The sequence below is a fragment of the Larus michahellis genome, chromosome 6 (assembly GCF_964199755.1).
Source record: "Larus michahellis chromosome 6, bLarMic1.1, whole genome shotgun sequence".
Lineage (NCBI taxonomy): Eukaryota > Metazoa > Chordata > Aves > Charadriiformes > Laridae > Larus > Larus michahellis.
The window spans coordinates 64,355,001-64,373,420 of record NC_133901.1 but is presented as its reverse complement, the minus strand read 5'-3'; the positions used below and the strand labels follow the sequence as shown (position 1 = coordinate 64,373,420).

Genomic DNA, 18,420 nt, shown 5'->3' with positions numbered 1-18,420 from the left:
ATGTTCTGCAACAGCCCTCTTGCCCTGACACACGCGGGAACTTTCAGGGATGTTGGATTGCTGTGGTGGATTATTAGGAGGCAAAGAAATAGTCCTGGTAAGAGCAGTCCTACAAATGGAACAAGCCGTGTGTGCAAAATGGAATTTAAGGTTTTAGACATTAGATTCAGATTTGCTAAATCAGCAGTGGCGAAGTATTGTCACCAGAGCCAAATTTGTCATTAACAGAGGTTTGGGGTGGTACCAATGATATGGGCGCAGCCACCAGATGGGCTGCATAGCTTTACAAATTATTTTGCTATATCAAAAATTCCCTACTAGAGAGCTAAACCAATGAAAGAGTGTGCATAGAACAGTTATGGCTTTTGACATGGGCCAAATGACCTAACAGCTATTCTCCATCTCTAGCTTCTGTATGCTTTTGGTTTAGGGAACTGTAGTGACTGCTTCTGCTTCTATCTGCTTGGGAGTTGCTTTCATTTTGGGTTTGCATATCAACTACTATGCTCTGTGCCTGCGACTTTTAACTCCAAATCTCAGTCTCTGTACTAAATCATTGCCAAGTAACCTTCCATTCTTCTTTTCCACGCTGCCCAGCAAATCACCAGCTGTGAGCACACAGCTCCTGCCTGCATGCCATCAGAATGAGTCTGAGCTGCTCAAACGTCAATTCCAGCCTGAATTTTTTTCTCTGCAGGAATATCAGGAAAAAAAAAAAAAGCCATCAGGGCTACCAGTTCTCGTTATTGTTTGTATTTATGGTTTTGGTTCAACTTCTTTTGTCCCTGGAGGTTTTGATTCCAACAATTTCGTTTGGGTTTGATTGGGCTTGCTTTTTTTTATTGCTCTCCCTCTTCTCATTTTGTTTTCTCCATTCTTTCATTGGAGGCAATGAGCCGTCCAGCGGTCGGAACTCCCCTGTCCCCTATCGGCCCGACAGCCGCCCTCTCACTCCAACTTACGCTCAGGCCCCTAAACATTTCCATGTTCCAGGTAGGAGCTGGCACTGTATGTGTCTCGGTGTCCTGTCACAGTGTAGAATGTAGCCTTTGTAACTTTTGTCTTGTCTCCATCGCTTCACACTGTTTACCATGGGGTGCACCCGCAGGGTTTGGAACTGCTCCAGGCTTCCTGAGAGGAGCAGTGAGTTAAGAAATGGGGGGTCAATTGTGATTTTTACCTATTGTGTTGGTCAGGTGTATCACTGTTAGAATGCCTTGGGTTTCGGGGTCTGTTGATGGCCTGTGAGCTGGATATGAGCTACGTAGGGCTTGATTTTTCTCGCAGTTACACCAGCTGGGCACTGGTACAACTCCGCTAACTGTAGAGGAGTTGGTTTTCATTCACAGTGACACGCAGAAAAGATGTGAGCAGTGAGCTATTACGTATGTTGTTCATTCAGATTGTTGTGACTTGTTTCGGTCTTGCACCAAGCAGTTCTAGTTTAGTGTTCCCTTTTTTTTAAAGCAGATGAGGATGTTTCTTTACTTGTTTTGTGCAATGGCTTGGTATACTCAGAGAGACCTGCAGATCCACAAGCATATGTATGCCTCAGGACATCCTCTCCATAAAGAGCAGTCTCTGTTTTGAAGTGAGCCACACAGTTGTTTCAGCCTTGGAGAAGCTCATCTGTCTTGGATTTTGATTAGATGAGGGTGGTGTGTCCCTAGCGTTGTGCTAGCTGAAAGCCTTATTATATCCAGTTATTCTTCAGATTCCCTTCGGTCTAGTATCCCTTCGCACTGCCAGAGGTTACTGCCCTTCCTCAGATCTGGCAGATAAACTTCTTTTTCAGTCAGTGTGACCTGGCTTGGCTAAAGTAGGCTGTTTTAACTGCTTAACCTGGCACACTTTGACTTGCGTAAGCTAAAGCACGCTTGCATGAATGGCTCCGAGTAATAATCTCTAGTGTGGTGGGAGAGTTGTCCTCTTCAGCTGGCACAGTGCAGCCTCAGAAGGAGCCGTGTTCCTGTTCTTCTTACAGCTTTTCTGGTATAGATGTGCGCAAAACTACTGCATGACTTCTCCTGTAATTTTTATACCTATTTGCTGGTCAAGTAGCCGTAACAGATCGCTAACAGGAATGAAATACCTCAGTGTCTTTGTGTGCAACGAATTTGCCTGTTTAGTCAAGGGTGTAGGGTTCTGCAGAGTAAGATTTGCCTCTCTCTCCACAGATTTCTAGGGTTAACTTTCCTTAATGCCAAAGGCTAAGTTGGCTGCTGTAGCACTTTAATTAATCTGCCGTACACAGCATGTATTTCTAAAATGCTTTTTCATCTTCCATTCTAATGTAACTGAAAACTTTTTTCAGGCAGCATGAAGTAGCAAAATGGGTTTCTGACATTAATTTTCTAGTTCCCAATATCTCATTTTGGTCTTCTAATAAGATTTTGACAGATTTTGCACTGTAGCATTGATTTTGGATTAACTTTTGTATTTGTAGCTGTGCTGAATACATGAAGTGTTGGCTTGGGTGGGAAGGTAGTTTAGAACAAACTGGTTCCTGTCTTAGATCATTATTTGTAAAAATATTACATATATTAGGCATGCAATAGATTTACTGCATTAGAGTTCCAGGAAGTGTTTTTATTTAGATTTACATTGATAAAGTGCAATGTGGAGGGCTTTACATAAAAAAAATTACAAGAAAGAAATGAAATCTGTCCTTGTGGTTTGAGAATTCATAGTACATCAGTTAACACTGTATAAAGTATCCCTTTGACTCACTGAAGTGTAGCTGTTGTTGACTGTTCAAAACAGGGTATTAGGCAGCTATTTTGTTCTCTGGGTTTTGAAGTGAATTGTAGGCTCACTGCATACTCCTCTACTCAATCCAGGCTGTGAGTTGGAAAGAAACTTGAGCTGTTACGACTGAAGCACAATTTTCCATAAAAGTTATTTGGGGTAATTTTCCCCAAATGGCTTGTATGTTCACCATTGAAGTGTCTTGCTTGTTTGCATTTCTTCTCTAACTTTTGTCCCACTGATAATCTTCTGAATGTTTAAAATGTTCATGTCTTGGATGCATCCACATGTTACAGAATCGTCTTCAAAGGACTTCATACCACATGTCTTTTGACTTTTCACTTTCTCTTACGTTTTCTTTTCTTTAAATAATCTGATTCTGTACGATACTAGAAATAGCTCTTTGGCTTTTTCTTGTGCTACATCCTTGATTTGGTCTGTCTATTGTTTAAGTGTTGGAGTTATCTTTATCTAGGGTTGAAGTAGTTTTCATATTCCCATTTTTCTGTTTCTCAATTTCACAGATCAAGGTGTCAACATTTACAGAAAACCACCAATCTACAAACAACATGGTAAATGATCTTTCCCTTTTTATTTCAGAACTGGAGTGTCAACTAAATTTAAAGGCATGCAGACTAGTGAAAAGCATTCAGTGTTTACTGTGTAGGCATTAAAAATTAGTAGTCCAAGCTTGAAACAGCTGTTACTGCACGTCCTGCTGAGTGGTTATGTTTTAAAGCATGTTGTTTCATTTGGATCATATGGTTTAAATCTTGGCCACACTGATATTAATGGCAAAATTGCCATTAACTGGTATTTTACTGTCTCTTTAGCATTATGATGCCTTTCTGTTTTTCACTTCTTACAGTTTATATTTTCAGAATACAGGTATTGATCATGTTAAAATGGATTAACTATGAACTGCTCTTTGACAGGGACTTCATGGAATATCCTTATTTTAAATAGACAAAGTACAATAATTTATTTCAACAGCTAAGATGGAGATGTTATTATCAGACTGGAATTCCAAATGTACCTGTGGCTTTAAATAAGAAAGAATCTTTAATTATTGAAGATAATATAGGTGACTTATCACTGAGAGGGATAATTTGATTCTCAGGCCCTGTGATGTAGCTCAGGTTTTCTGGTTTTCCAGATGTTTGGATTCTGAGTTGGACTGCAGTATTACTGCTCTGATCTTTTCAGTGTAAGTGTTGTTGTAGCAAGTCTGAAATAACAGTGGTGGCAGAAGCCCATTGCGTTGCCAGTCTTCAGGACTGCGGAACAAGGTCCCTGTTATAATGGCGTGTGTTCACTCCTCCCTTCTGCTCTGAATAGAAAACTTTGAACAGGAGACGATTTTTACGTGATGTGGTGAAAGACGGATGACTCCACTTTTTAAGGACTTTGAGTTTGCATCCCTTTGCAGACAGTTTATCCAACGAAATGTATTTAGCGTTAAGTAGCAATTTAGCAGTACTCTACGGGGTTTAGATGAACAGTTGGCTGAGAGCCATTTGGGCTGAGAGGATTAGGAAAGTCCGGGAAGTCCGTCCTGGAGTCAGGAGCGAGCGTTGCAAGTGACACTGCTGTGGTTTTACATCAAGGTTTTTTCCTCTTTCTTTTTTGAGTTTCAAACCATATGCTCATTTTGGAAAAAGTCTTAACATTATTTTTGTTTATTTTTACGGTTTTAATGTATCTCCTCACCTCCCATTAACATGTGAATGTTTAACCACTGACATCACCAATTCTAATACGTAAGTACTGTTTGAAGTCATGCTTTTATAAACTCTGACCATACCTGCAACTATGCTTAGAGTCTCCCAGTCATAAAATGCTCAGACATCCCAATGATATCTAATACTGATGTTCCTAAACTGCCCCGAAAGTGTTGGATGAGCAACACAATGCTTCACTTCATTAACAGATGTCTTTCTGTCTAAAAAATATGAGAAAGGGAAAAAAAAAGTCCAGAATCCTTGCTTCTGGTACGATAGCTTCGTATAAGAGAAGGTGATTTGAGCTAACAGTTTGCAGATAAGAGGTCATTAAGGCTGGTTTTAATGTAAACTGAATCCTATTGGATTTAATTGTTTTGAATGTCAAGAAGTGAAAGCCATAATGCACATCCTCACATGCTTTTAATAGACTTTGGCTTAGACTGAAATCTTAAGTGGATGCCCCATTGCTGAGATTTATTGGTGAGGTTCATTTCATTGCAAGTGCCTTTCCCTGCCAAGTTGATCTGAATGGAGTTCAGTATTTATTAATAAATTCACATCTGCTTTTGCTACTACTGCATGCTACTAAGCAAGGGCATGCAGCAGAAAAAAATTCACTGATTAAATAAACATTTGTTTCAGATTTCTTTTTTGTTTTGCAGCTTTTCACAGAAACATAGGAAATAAGTAGCATCAGTAGAGTTAAAATTAATGCTGGTCTTCTGAACTGTTTGTTTTCGTGCCCCAGAGAGAAGACAGATCAGTACATAAATCTGATTTCATCTTCATTAATAATCAGCTGTCCTTAGGAGATATTGGCAAATACTGTTAGATTGCATTTTCGTACTCTTGCCTAATCATTCTAACACTGTGTAACCCTGATTTGGGGTTATTTTGGGGGTAGGGATAAGGGAGGAGCGGAAGGTTTGATTCCAATCTATTGACAAGAGAAAGACATTACTTTGCTTCAGATTGCAATTAGAAAAGCAAAACATGAAAATGTTTGCTTTTGAAAATTAACTTCTTGTAAAGTATAAAATTTTGCCAAAATAAGGAAGACCTTTATATTGATACATATTATTACATAGCTAAGTTCCCTGATTGCCATCTAGATGCAGCTGCTTTGGCAGCACAGAGCAAGTCCTCCGAGGATATCATCAAGTCCTCCAAGTTCCCAGCAGCTCATGCACCAGCACCCAACGAGATACCAAAGATTGAGACGGACCACTGGCCAGGTCCTCCCTCCCTTGCTGCCATAGGTATGCAAAAAAAAAAAAGTGATGCAAGAGATGCGGCTTAAAAGGTACTGGTAACCAAAGTAGATGAATACTGGAGCTGTAAAATGGGTAGTGAAGATCGCACGCCTGTGGCGATCCAGGTGTTTACCACAAAGTGCAGTTCTTCTGGTGAGACCTCTGAGTGTCTGTGAATTTAAAACTATTGAACAGCGCTGAGAAGAGATTTCATTAAAGGGCTTTGAAATTGGTCACACAGATATTAACACATAGACAAATTAGGTGAACTCCTGTGCAGTAGTTTAAAAAACGCGTGTCACACAAGCCTGACTTCTTTCAGTTATTGTCTATTTAGTCTTTTAGTCCTAAGATAATGGCAAATATTCCACAGATATGATTGCTTCCAACCACATGTCTATTTTCATGGCAAGAAGCAATGATTGAAGTGGAACAGTTAATGGACTAAAAAAGTCCTGATTTTCAGAGTTACTGTTTCTACAGACTATGTATTTTTCTTCTGTGTTGTTGCACTACAGGTATCACTTTTTTTTTTCTTTAAATCATGTGCATGATCATTTTTAATTTTTTTTTATTTGTATTTTTGTATACGTTAATTTTTATTGACCCCCCCCCATAACATAAAATAAGTTATCTAGCTTGGTTCATTTATGAAGTCATATCTGAAAGACTGAAGGTGTTGCCTGTTTCAGGTTTCCACGAAGGAGTGTATGGTTTTCAGCACAATGGGATTTTCATAGAAGTGCTGGGAGAGAAGACCCAGGGTGGGAGAGCTCAGTGACCAGTTGATGGGGCTGCATATGTGGCAGCGATTTTTTGATAATGTCCTTTATATAGGATTGCAGCCTGACAGACGTTACAGTCACAGCGATAACATGGACATGCTCGAAACTCCCCTGACAACGCCTGTGATAACTATGCCATTATTATGCCGTATCTCTGAGGTGGAGCCTTTGTTGGAAATCTTGGCTCTCAGCTCAGTCTCTAGGCAGTGGATGGCAACTTTTAATAGTTTCCAGTAAAACTGCTTTGTATATTGGCTATCAGGTAATTTTGTTACACCTTAGAAACTAAATAGAACTGTTTGGAAACTGTAAAGATAAAAGATGTGCTCATGGATATATTTTATTCAGAAATAAAAAGGCATCATACAAGATGAATCACTGAAGAACAAACCCACAAGCCCCAGGTTTTTCAGCTTGTTTTCTCAGTGTCATATTTTACTTACAGGACTAGAATGAGCTCAGATGACAAAAAGAAAAATAATGAGTATTACTGCTATTGTACTGAAAAGTCTTGCAAAAGCCTGAGTCACCAAACAAAAGAATACATCATTTAAATTCAAATAAGTAATTTCTCCAGAACTTTTTGTCTGTCCCCCATTAGCATCAATTTAACACTGCTGTACAAAAACATGTAATTGACACAAACCTTCTGTTACTGCAGTTGCAAAATTTAGTCTTCATTCAAATAAACCACTGAGTTTGTCTAGCATAAGATTGGTGAACAACTTTATCAGGATATAGCCGGTGCAGAAAAATATACAACTGCTGTCTAAATACTTGCAGCAATATCATATTCTATATATTCATGGAGGTGTCCTGATGTCCAAATTGGACCATTTCTTAAGAGTGCTCAAGAAAATAAAGATTATTCAGTAAAAAGAAAGAAACTAATGTAGAACATGAATTGGTTTGCTTCTTTTTAGACTAAAAATAATGCCTTTTTATTCTAAATATGAATTTAGGAAATTAATGTAGTTAAATTTTCCATTTGAAGTGTTAATTCAGGTTCACTTTTCTGAGGCTAGATAAAAGTATCAATGTAAATCAGATTTTACGTTTTCAACCATGGGTACAATTACTGTTGCCATTAAAGCCCCATGTTTCCAGAACTAGTAATCTGAGCTCCTTTTTCTGTTACATTGATTCATGGATTTTATATCCAGGACCGTTGCTTGGTTGGAAACCCACATGCAGTTTAACTTCTTGTTAATTTTATAAGCAGCCTGATAGCCATAGAGCAGGTTATCTGAGAGAGTTTTATTAAGGATGATTTTTGAAATAGTCTTTTGAGTCTGCAAGAAAATACTGCTTTGTTTATTCAGTAAATTAAACTGACTAGTACTTTCTAGCATTGAAATCTTCAAGCTGCAGTCAAACTGATACACAAAGCTCTCTCTGTACTGTGGTTTTATGGAAGCAGGAGCTGACATGAGACGCAGATCAAGTGGAAGAGAGGAAGATGATGAGGAGCTACAGAGACGCCGGCAACTGCAAGAGGAGCAGCTCATGAAGGTGGTTATAAGCTTGTCTTCATGCTGTTTCTGAACACCATCCTAAATGTGCCCCTTTGTTTTCTGTAACCAATTTCTACTAATGCTTCGATCGGCTTTGTTTTACTGATGTATTTTTTTAATTGCCATTTATAGCTCAACTCTGGTCTGGGACAGTTGATATTGAAAGAAGAGATGGAAAAGGAGAGTCGCGATAGGTCAGCCCTCTCTGCCAGTCGTTACGATTCTCCAGGTAATTCATGTAGGCAGTAAAGCTAATAATGAACAGTGAATAATGAACGCCACATATACACTTACCAAGCAGTCTCCCAGAAGACAGACCACTGTGAAGACTGCTTGATAGATGTGTATGTGATGTTGTCCCCTGAAAGAGCGGCCTGATTCATTAGCTGGTTTTGGTGAGAGGAAAAGTATCATGGTTGTTTTTTAATTAGAAGAAATAGGAGGTTGAGGATTTTCAGGCAATTATAAGGAGAGAGATTTTCTAATATAGATAAGGCGTGAGGTAAAATATTTGGCACCTCTTACATCCCACATAGGCTAATAGGCTAGGTTATTAAATTACAATAACACGTTTTGCTTAAACTGGTGCTTCCCTGTCACTGTTTTGTTTCTTCTCCCGGTGACAGAAAATCAGCAATGTTTACCAGTAGGGCTGCATATTCCAAACACAGCCAGTGTTTTGGCCTGGGCTGACATTTTGATTGGGATCCAGAAACAGAGCACAAAAGTCAACTTTGGTTAATTGGTGGCTTAGATTCTTGGCCTCGTTGCACATTTTTATACACATCTGTGGCCTTCTCAGATCTCTAGGGAAGAGTTTGGGGGTTTTATTTCACTCTCTTCATCCACCGGTCATTTTAGCACAGCAGCTGTACTTTGAGCCAAGAAGGGACAAGATGAGTCTCTTTGGAGTCATCCACTGGAGTAGTTGCCAAGCAAACTAAGATTTCCTCGTGTTCCCTGTTGTGTAAGTGTGTTGCCTCTATTTATGGTCATGGAGAAAATGTTTGTGGCTCTCCCTCACTACCTGTAATGTTTTCAGGGCCAGAGTCTACCTGCTCAACTCAAAGCTTATGACTTTTTATTAACCTCAGCACAAGTTGGAGGACTCCTTTATTGGAGGTGCATCCATCCCTCTTTGCAGTGGTAATCAGTGCAGTCATCATTTGCCTTTTGTGCAATCACTGGTACCTTTCCTAAAGGTGTTTGTTGCTGGCCACAACAGTGCCTCAAGTTCTACACTCCCTGCCTTTATGTGATAAAAATAACATTTAAAAAACAAAAAATTGCATTCTTATATGGAGGATCTTGTCTAAAGTGGCTGTATTAACTGTAGAGGTGCTATTGATCATTATGCTGACTCTGTTTCTATTTGTCCATCTTTTTATCTGTATTTAAAAACACACTCTTAACATTTCCATGTTGTCTTTATCTTACTTATGCAATTTCTGGGGTTGGTGCAAATGCTAAGTTAAATGCCCTCAGACACCTTAGTTCACTTTCATTTCAGATGAAAGCAGGAGTCACAGAGGTCTGTTGAATCATGTCATGTTCTCGGAAGTGTCACATCACATACAGGATAACTATAATTTTGGATCAGGATGCCAAATTCTCAAACTTGTTTGAATTCACTCAGCGCTGCCCATTCTGATCATTCTCCTGGTGAAGTCAGTACCAACACATCTGTCAATTACAGTATTACAGGACCAAAACTAATAGCTTTTTCTCCTGCGTAGCAAAAACCAGCAAGCTGAAGCATGCGTATACGGAGAGAATAGAGTGTGCTAGCCATACGTATCTTGGCTTGTGCAGTAGCAGAAGCTGGGAGAATAAGTGCAATAATAGTTGCAGTAGGAAAGATCGAAAGGAAATTCATGAAAGGTTCAGAGGGATATAATGATATATAAACCATGCGTGCCACGTAGGAGAATGGGGTTGACTGGACCTTGCATGGGAGACTTAACAGGGAACCTATCCAGTCAAACGCTGCTACCTTGGATTCCCCTTGTCCTTTATCTTGGTCCCATCATAAGGTGCACAGCAATACTTCATCTAGCCAGGGACTAAAGAGTTATTTTGCCCTGTTGTCTGATCCTTGAGGATTACTTTTAGCTCAGTGGAAAGCCTGGCAAATCACAATGTTCCTTCTTGATGACCTGCCACCACAGCATGATAAAGCTGCATGTAACTTCCAGAATGTATGGAAGGTTGTGATGATTCTAGGGCAGAGGTGTTCATTTCTTAAAGTCAGTGTGTCGCAGTTGGTTATGTATATGCTTAGCTCTTTTGACTGTGTTTTTTTTTATGCTAGTTATTCCTCAGATGTTCTTGGTTTTGAGTTTCTATGGTATTTTTCCAGTAAAAGATTTTTCCCTTCCTCATTCAACAGCACATGCTTCAGCCTCCAAAACCTCTTCTCTCCCTGGCTATGGAAAAAATGGACTTCACAGGGTAAGGAGATGGAGATTTTGAGAAGCAAAAGGTGGCTTTAATTATCCATGCTATTTATTTCCATATTAACTGTATTGGATTTTCAGTTTGATCAAGATTTCTTATAAGACCATCTGAAGTCAGACAAAACCTAATTTCCCTTCCCACAAACTACATTGTTAAGAAGGCAGGAAAGCAATGCAAGAAACGTCGTGAAAATTGTGGGGGGGGGGGGAGGAGAAAGGATTAAAGCAATTTGTTACTCCCCATAAACCAACCTGCTTGTGAAGTCATGAACCGTGAATTTATGTGTGTGTCCCTTTTTTCCTGTTACAGCCGGTGTCTACAGATTTTGGTCAGTACAACAGTTATGGAGATGTGAGCGGTGGTGTTAGAGGTAAGGCTGAGGAGCCTTTTTACATGCCACTTCATTACTGAACATGTTATGATGTTTGATCATTTCTGCTGTTTTATTTTAAGATTGTGGATTTGGTTACTTTGTATTTGCTCAGTACTTCTTAACTTCCTCTGGTAAACTTAACTCAAACTCTGCAAATACCAAAGTTTGGGTTTATTTTGCTAAATCTGCTATGTGGAGCTGATCCTTGTTTATCCCAAGGGACTGCCTTAGCATTGGTGCATATGGAAAGCAGGTGATGTGTATGTTATCAGGAACATGTACTGAGTTCTGTTACGGTGTTTTCTTTCTCTGAAAATTACCATCCACGACACGGTCTGAAAGAAAGTGCCACAGTGAAGGAAGGAGGATAATGCCTTCTAATCCCTGTTGCTGCTTATTATTTTCATTATGACTTTGAGCTAGATGTGATATCATTCATTGCATAATAAAAATTGATCATATTTATGAAAGTTACGAAACTTTGAGAGTTAATGTTCTGAAATGGTTTGAGCTGAGAGAGTCTAATTATCTCCGAAGTGAGATTGATCCCGACTATGTTAGATACAGGCATCTCCTGTTGGTGCTTGTGTCTCCTCATAGACTGTGGAGGAATATAGATAGCCACCTGATGGCAGAGGTTGGGTGAGGTGAATCCTACTCTACACATTTGAATTTTAATTGGATATTTATTCACTTGATTGTGGCTTTGTGTCTCTTAATATTTCCAAAGTGACTTGATTTTCCTGAGTGAGAAGTCTGCTCAAAATGAAAAGGGCTGTAGTGTTTGTAGTGTTTGACTCTTTACAAACTAAATCTAAAAGTAGGAAGGTTGCTGGCCTTAGAGAATTGGGCGTGATTTTGAAATGATCAGGTAGACCAGAAGACACAAGGATTATCTGATAGACTGTGACTGATTCCTGTTCTTCCACACTCTAAAGCTCATGAAATTTCTCTTTTGCTTTTCAGATTTCCAGGTAGAGTACAGGTTTTCATCCATCAACTGACAACAGAACCAAAAGCATCTACTTTCTTGTTGAAGTTTGAATTTCTGCTACAGGGAAGGGTTTCTTAAGACAATAGCTTTGATTTTCCTGCATGTTTAAGCATAATCGCCAATGTAGACTCTTACTGACCAAAAAAATGGCACAGCCTCAGATTCCTCCTTGTTACCTCCCCAGAGCTGGGTTGAGACAGCTCACACCAGTTCTGTGACTTGCTCTGTAACATCCACTGTCTGTTGATATATGAGTTACCTGTTTTAGTCCTCCCTGGACAGCTGAGGGTGGATTTATTTCCAGCCTCCCTAGTACTGACCCCAGAGACGTAGAGCCTCTTCTGGAGGCAGTCTTCTCCCATACCAGGAGCCTCGAACTCCACATTTTTTCCCTGGAATTTGCTCTCCAGACACGATGTCTGATCAATAGTTTTCTACAGTGCTGCCATCACAGATGAGCCAGTAAGAGGCGTGCTTGCAAAAATAAACCCTTTTACTCCAAATCCTGTCTGCAGGGTTTTTTCCAGAATGCTTTGAGTCTGGCTGGCTCCTCAACATGATTGCAATTTAAGAAAGAGTTTAATTACTTGGATAGTTTTGTTAATAGCGTATCAAAATCATGATGATTGGAAAGAGAATAAGATTGTGGGAGGAGAGAGGACTTGTCCGTGTATTGTGATCAAAACGTTATTTCGTCAGGAACAGTACCTGTGTCAAAACAGTACCTTTTTACCCTATCCCTGTTTGTGTTTGTAGTAAAAATTTCCTATTGTAGAGACAAAAAAAAAAAAAAATCCCTCACCTGATACAGTAAGTGGCAGGAAGGAAAGCCCAGAGGTGTAAGTGCTTTGTATGCTGTTGGGTGGGATCTGAATTAATGCTTCTGCATATTTGTCTAGGGAAGAACCCTGTTTAGTCACTGGGGTGGGAAAGGGGCCACTGCTCTCTTGGGGTCCCCAGGTCCACTTGGGAAGTGATGTTGGTAGTCTCGGTGGGGAGCTATTGCCAGCCTTAGCAGTGACAGAAGGCTGTGGTGACAGAGAGGATTGAAGGATCCCTCTGCATGCCTCAGAGAAGTGGTAAACAGTAGCCGTGGCGAGGATCTAAATGATAAGACTAAATATTAAGACTTGAAAGAAGTCTCAGGGCAAATTCACCTTTGTTTTCACCACTATTTGAGTGCCTTTACCCTCTGTGTGTGTAACCTTTGTGTCTGATGTATACCTGTATCTGATGCAGTCCCTTCCGGATGGTCATGTCCCTGGAATGAGAATGGACAGAGGAGTATCTATGCCTAACATGTTGGAGCCAAAGGCAAGTGCAGATATTATTCACTTTCCTTCAAGACAGTGTAATGCAGATAAAGTGCAAGAAATGTCTTAGTTCCCTTGTTTTTCTTTACCTCACCTCAGTCCCTGCTCCTTATGTGCCAAACCTCTCCCTTTGTTCTGGAGTTTGCCTGTTACAGGTGTTAGTACTCAGGCAGGCTGAGGGCAGCCCAGGTGTGCTTCTTGGGTTAAGGAGGCCTTTCCAGAGACAAAACAAAGATACTGAAGATGCTCAATAGCTAGTTCTCTGTCAAGCTTCCACCAGCCAAAACAGGAGACCAAACTCAATGGGAAAGTCTCAGACCCATCAGGTTGGAAAAGTGATGCAGAGTATTGTGGCTCACAACACACTGTTGAGGCTGTCTTGATTTAAAAACTAATTAAATACATGGATCTTTGTGTCAAATTGGAAGTTAGAAACCTACGTGTCTGTCTGGATCTGTTTTTTTAGCTCTCAGCACTGTTAGCCTGACAACCTTTCAATAATGTTGAATTTCTCATATGAGAAATTCTTCAGTAGATTTATTGGAAAAAGAGGCAATGTCAGCTGAATATAATTTAAAACGCTTTTGCAGCTATGCCTAGAGATATCTGAGTCAAAAATGAACATAATACACAGATTCAACCAGGGCTATGTTTTAAATCTTAAAACTTTCTCTGTTGCTGGTGAACCTTCCATGAAATCATGATTTTGCCAAAGTTACAAGGATCAGCATTTCTGCAGTTGTGAGGAGCTCTTTTTGCAAACCAGATTACTACTTGTGCTTCCGAGTCACCTCCAGACAAACTGTACAAGGCAATAACCCTAGCTTTATAAGCTGAGCCCCCACTGCAATGTATATTATCAAGTGTTTTTATGTATTATATAAATAAGACCTTGGGGACATCCCCAGCTCCTGAGATACTACTTTTTATTCCAAATAATTTCTCTTTCAGTGCAATAGAAATTCTTACAGCCATCACTGCTGTTGATGCACCCAGTGATTTGGAATGTTATTTTGGGTGACAAATTCTGTCAGTATTATTAGTGATAAAATTTATGAGATTTTTTGTGAGATAATATATCACTTGCTGTTGACGCTTGTAAAGGTGATGCCAGACCTTCAGCTTGTGTGAATTGGCAGTATTTTTATTCACGTCAATGGTCCAACACTGACTTAAACCTGATGAAGTAAAAGAAGCCAACTCAAAGTCAGCATGAAACACATGAAAAGTGAAAATTAATATACTTAAGAATGACCAAATCTTACCAAGTAGTTCTCCAGAAAGGACAGAATTTGTGCATCCTGCCACCCCAGATTGAGACATGCCTTGTTGTGAATATCTAAATTATAAAATGTACTTATGACTGTAGATCTTGACTTAAACTCTGCCTGTTTAAATATGAAAAGTTACATTTTAGTTTCCTATAATGCTGTATATGGTAGCCGTTTCCAGTATCATACATAAACAATGTAATTCAAAGTATAGACTTAATTGTACAACTGTGACAATGTCAAAATCTCCTAAGAATCATATCTTACAATTGGTATGTAAGCACACGTTCTTTTAATCATTATTACTTACAATAAACTCAGTGGTGTGTTCATTGATGCCTGAATCTTATTTATTATATTTCTGAAAAGTTCATTGGGATAATTGTTGGCAATGGAATGACTTAATTGCCTAATTGTGCATAGAAGTTGATTAGGTTGAATTTTCTTCTGATGTTAAAATAATTGAATTAATAGCATTTGATAATAGCTCCGCTGTCTCTCTAGGAGGCTTTTGGGGGTCTCACTCTTGTTCCCAATGGGCAAGTAAAACGAGACCCATAAATAACGGTAAAGGCTGAGCCAATCGCTGCTGAAGTCTGTAGAAAAACTTCATTGGCTTCAGTAGGGGTTGGATGAGAACCTCACCAGGAACACTCTTTTCCCGCTCAGCAGAGACATGCAATGAGAAGGGCTACAGAGAGGCTCTGTCAGATGGAACATGAGCTCTCCTAAGTCATTCCAGGCATTTATGGAAGTGTCTGCCCAAGGAAAAAAACCCTAAACCAGAGTTTTATTTGCCAGGGATGATTCCAGAAACTGATTTTAAGGCACATGGTTTTCTGAAATCCTTTCTAAGCAGCATTGTTTCCGTTGGATTAAACTGATTTGGCACCCACTGACAGTAAACATTTTACTTCAAAGAACCTGTAAAATAAAAGTAAAATAATTTCTGCATTCAGGAATTGATTATTGGCCAATAACTGATTTGTATAAATTCTGGATGTTCTTTGCAATGTAAAAGGAAAGCGAGGGAAACGTTAATGGGAGATGTGCTGGACACAAACTTTTCTGAAGTAGATGAAGGTGTGTAAGAAATATTTCTACAAAATTACCTCCGTTAATCCATGTATGCATTGCACAGCCACCAAGCACAGTGGGTAGTTGTTTGAATTCTTTGACTGTCCAAAAAGGCAAAGAAAATCATGTAGTGAATTTTGATGAATGCAGTGGCCCCCACTGATCAATATTTTGCTTATTCAGAGTTGCTGCTTTTTCTGATGTACTTTCATGTGGTTCATTTTTAAAAGTCCACTAAGCGTCTGTTTCATTAGAGCTGTCCACACTTTGGCAACCATGAGTTGGGCCAATAAGTGCCAAATTTATTTACCTTAATAAACTCTGGATGAGAAAGCATATTGACTAGAGAGGACTGTCTGACCAAAGTCAGCTGTATTGTATCACCATGAATAGGGGTAGGCAAGTACGCAGTGGCTTTACAATATAAGGCCGTTTGATACTAACAAAGTCCTTGCTGTGCAACTTTAGGGGACAAAAGTGCTGTGATTTCCTTTGAAAAAGGAAATGTTTGTGTGGTTATGAAAATGAGACACATTGTGTTCTTTTTGCTTTAGAATGTAAATACATCTCTTTTTTCCCCCTTTTATACATTGTTAACAGATTTTTCCATATGAAATGCTCATGGTGACCAACAGAGGGCGAAATAAAATACTAAAAGATGTAGACAGAACCAGGCTTGAGGTAAGAGAAGCAAGTTCCTAAATGCTCTTTCCTGCTTTCTTGAAGTTGTTTGTTGTTGCACACTTGAAAGCTCAAACACTGAAGTGTGGGCCCCTGTTCCACTGGGAAGATTTCTCAGCACTAAGCAGGGAAGGAGGAGTGCAACAGCTGCATCTCCACAAACAGTGCTGGGCCAGGAGTCCCACATCTCTGTTAATATATACTTTGAAATGGGTAAAAAGCCCAAAAATTGGTGAAGTGTTTCGTAGTCATAGGATCCATATTGGAATGGAGCAATACTTTGTTTGATCTTGGATCATTTTTTAGCTAAGAGTCAGTGTCAGCCATCCTTGAGGACCAAAAGTCTAACTTTCTTTAACTCCTCCATGAGTCCTGTGAGTTGGCCGATATCCAAAAATATAAGGATTTAAATCTCTGCCAACAAATAAAAATTGTTTACAGCTTTGTGGATTAGAAAGACTTAAGCACCCAGTGAAAGGCTGGGGATGTTTAAGTCATTCGTAGTTAGTTATTCTTCCGTGGAGATAAATGGAAGGGGCCATAAAAATTTGGGTAAGTAACCATTTATGCGTATTTTTAGACTAGTAGATACGTGATCACTGATCAGAATTCAATGCTGTGTTACATTAGTGTCAGAGGGAGACACTTTCCCCATCCAGTGCGCTCGAAAGCAGCTGAACAAGAAGTAACTTGTGCACAAGACAGCACCAAAAAATGTTTCATTGGCAGTAGAGAAATGTGCTGGACAGTTAGTCTGGGCAGACATCATCCTTCTCAGAACTTCAAATGTAGCATGTCAACCTGCAGCCTTTCTGCAAAGCTCTCCTGAAACCGGCTGTCTGGGCGAACGTTCCTATATAGGCGGAGGTGACTGGCTAAAGCCTGGCACAGGGGCGTGCAGGAGCTGGTTCTGTTCTCTGATCTGTCACTGCTTGCTTCAGACAAATCATTTTTCTGTCTCTTGCTTATTCAGCAACTGAAATAGTTCTCCTGGTTTTCTTTGTAAACTTCTCGGACTTAACAAATTGCAAAATGTTATTGATTCACTGTGCACCCGAGTTCATGAGGATTTGGATATGTGTTTTGCCAAAGCTTTATTATTTTCTGCAATGGCTCTTACGCAGTGACATGAAATCCCTAAGGCACTCCTGTCTCTTCTTGTGTCTCTTTGGCTTTGACTGACCATTGCCTTTTCTCCTTTTTTTTTTTTCTCCCCCCCCCCCTTTTTTTTTAAAGCGTCACTTAGCTCCTGAAGTCTTTCAAGAAATATTTGGCATGACGATACAGGAGTTTGACAAGTTACCTCTCTGGAGACGCAACGACATGAAGAAAAAAGCAAAACTCTTTTAATATCCCTTTAAACAAACCAACAAAAAATGATGCATAGGATATTGTATCATACAGTCCAAACTATTTGGAAGCAACTACTTATCCACCAAAAAGGGAAAATCGCATAGTGGCACCTCTGTACACAGCAATTGAACAAGACGAACATTTGCCCTCCTGGAACACAGAGGGAAAATATCTGGGCTCAGAAACAACAGTGATAGTTTTCAGAGGTGTTGACCTGTTACATGATATTATACAAGATAGGAAACTGTTCTGTTCTTCTCCCTCAATGATATTCCCTTTACTTCTCTCCACAATACGATGGACTTTATTGCTAGAGCCAGGAAGTGCCCTTAGGATGCCTTGTAGACTAAAGTAGTTGTAACCACTCCAAGAACTGGAAAAGAATATATATATATATATAAAATATATATATATGTATGCGTGTCTGCGTGTGTGCGCACATGTATTTATATCTATCCATCTATCTGTGTGTGCGTGTATGTATGTGTATACATGTGTATATATATGGAGAGGAAGAGAGATGCTCTGTAGTGAAGGAGAAGCCCTTTGTAACATATCCACATGGTCACATTAAGTCTTTCACACAATTATTTCTTAATTGGCACTCTTTTGAAATGGCATCTTCTTCGTGTGATACAATCTGCAAAGGTGGGCGCTCCGCTCACTTTCAGTACATACCAGTTGAATTTCTGGAAAATGGACTCCTTGTACTTGTATATATTTGCTAGGATATAGGAAGTGAATTGCTGTGTCTGTTGTCAGTCTTCCCTCTTCCACACTTTCTGCTTGAATTAATAAGGCTGGATCTTAACCAGTCATTTGGATAATTTAGGATCACTTAAGTAATGGGAACGATGGAGAAGAGTCAGTTTTCTTG

The 18,420-nt window shown here is 39.5% G+C and overlaps 1 protein-coding gene across 24 annotated transcripts in view; it reads left to right on the top strand.

Annotated features, from left to right (window-relative positions):
* Positions 1-17,920, top strand: part of ABLIM1 (actin binding LIM protein 1) — a 206,054-nt gene extending 188,134 nt beyond the window's left edge. For 5 of the 24 annotated variants that reach the window (XM_074590652.1, XM_074590646.1, XM_074590651.1 and 2 more), the window contains 8 exons: positions 889-993; positions 3,273-3,320; positions 5,585-5,731; positions 7,931-8,022; positions 8,157-8,253; positions 10,414-10,475; positions 10,791-10,851; positions 11,821-14,763. In XM_074590652.1, coding sequence (XP_074446753.1) covers positions 889-993; positions 3,273-3,320; positions 5,585-5,731; positions 7,931-8,022; positions 8,157-8,253; positions 10,414-10,475; positions 10,791-10,851; positions 11,821-11,858 — 650 coding nt within the window. In that variant the 3' untranslated portion in view covers positions 11,859-14,763. Of the gene's footprint in view, positions 1-888; positions 994-3,272; positions 3,321-5,584; positions 5,732-7,927; positions 8,023-8,156; positions 8,254-10,413; positions 10,476-10,790; positions 10,852-11,820; positions 14,775-16,109; positions 16,191-17,426 lie in introns of those variants that run through there. The other 19 variants (XM_074590662.1, XM_074590663.1, XM_074590653.1 and 16 more) reach the window with 12 other exon arrangements.
* Positions 17,921-18,420: the final 500 nt, after the last annotated feature.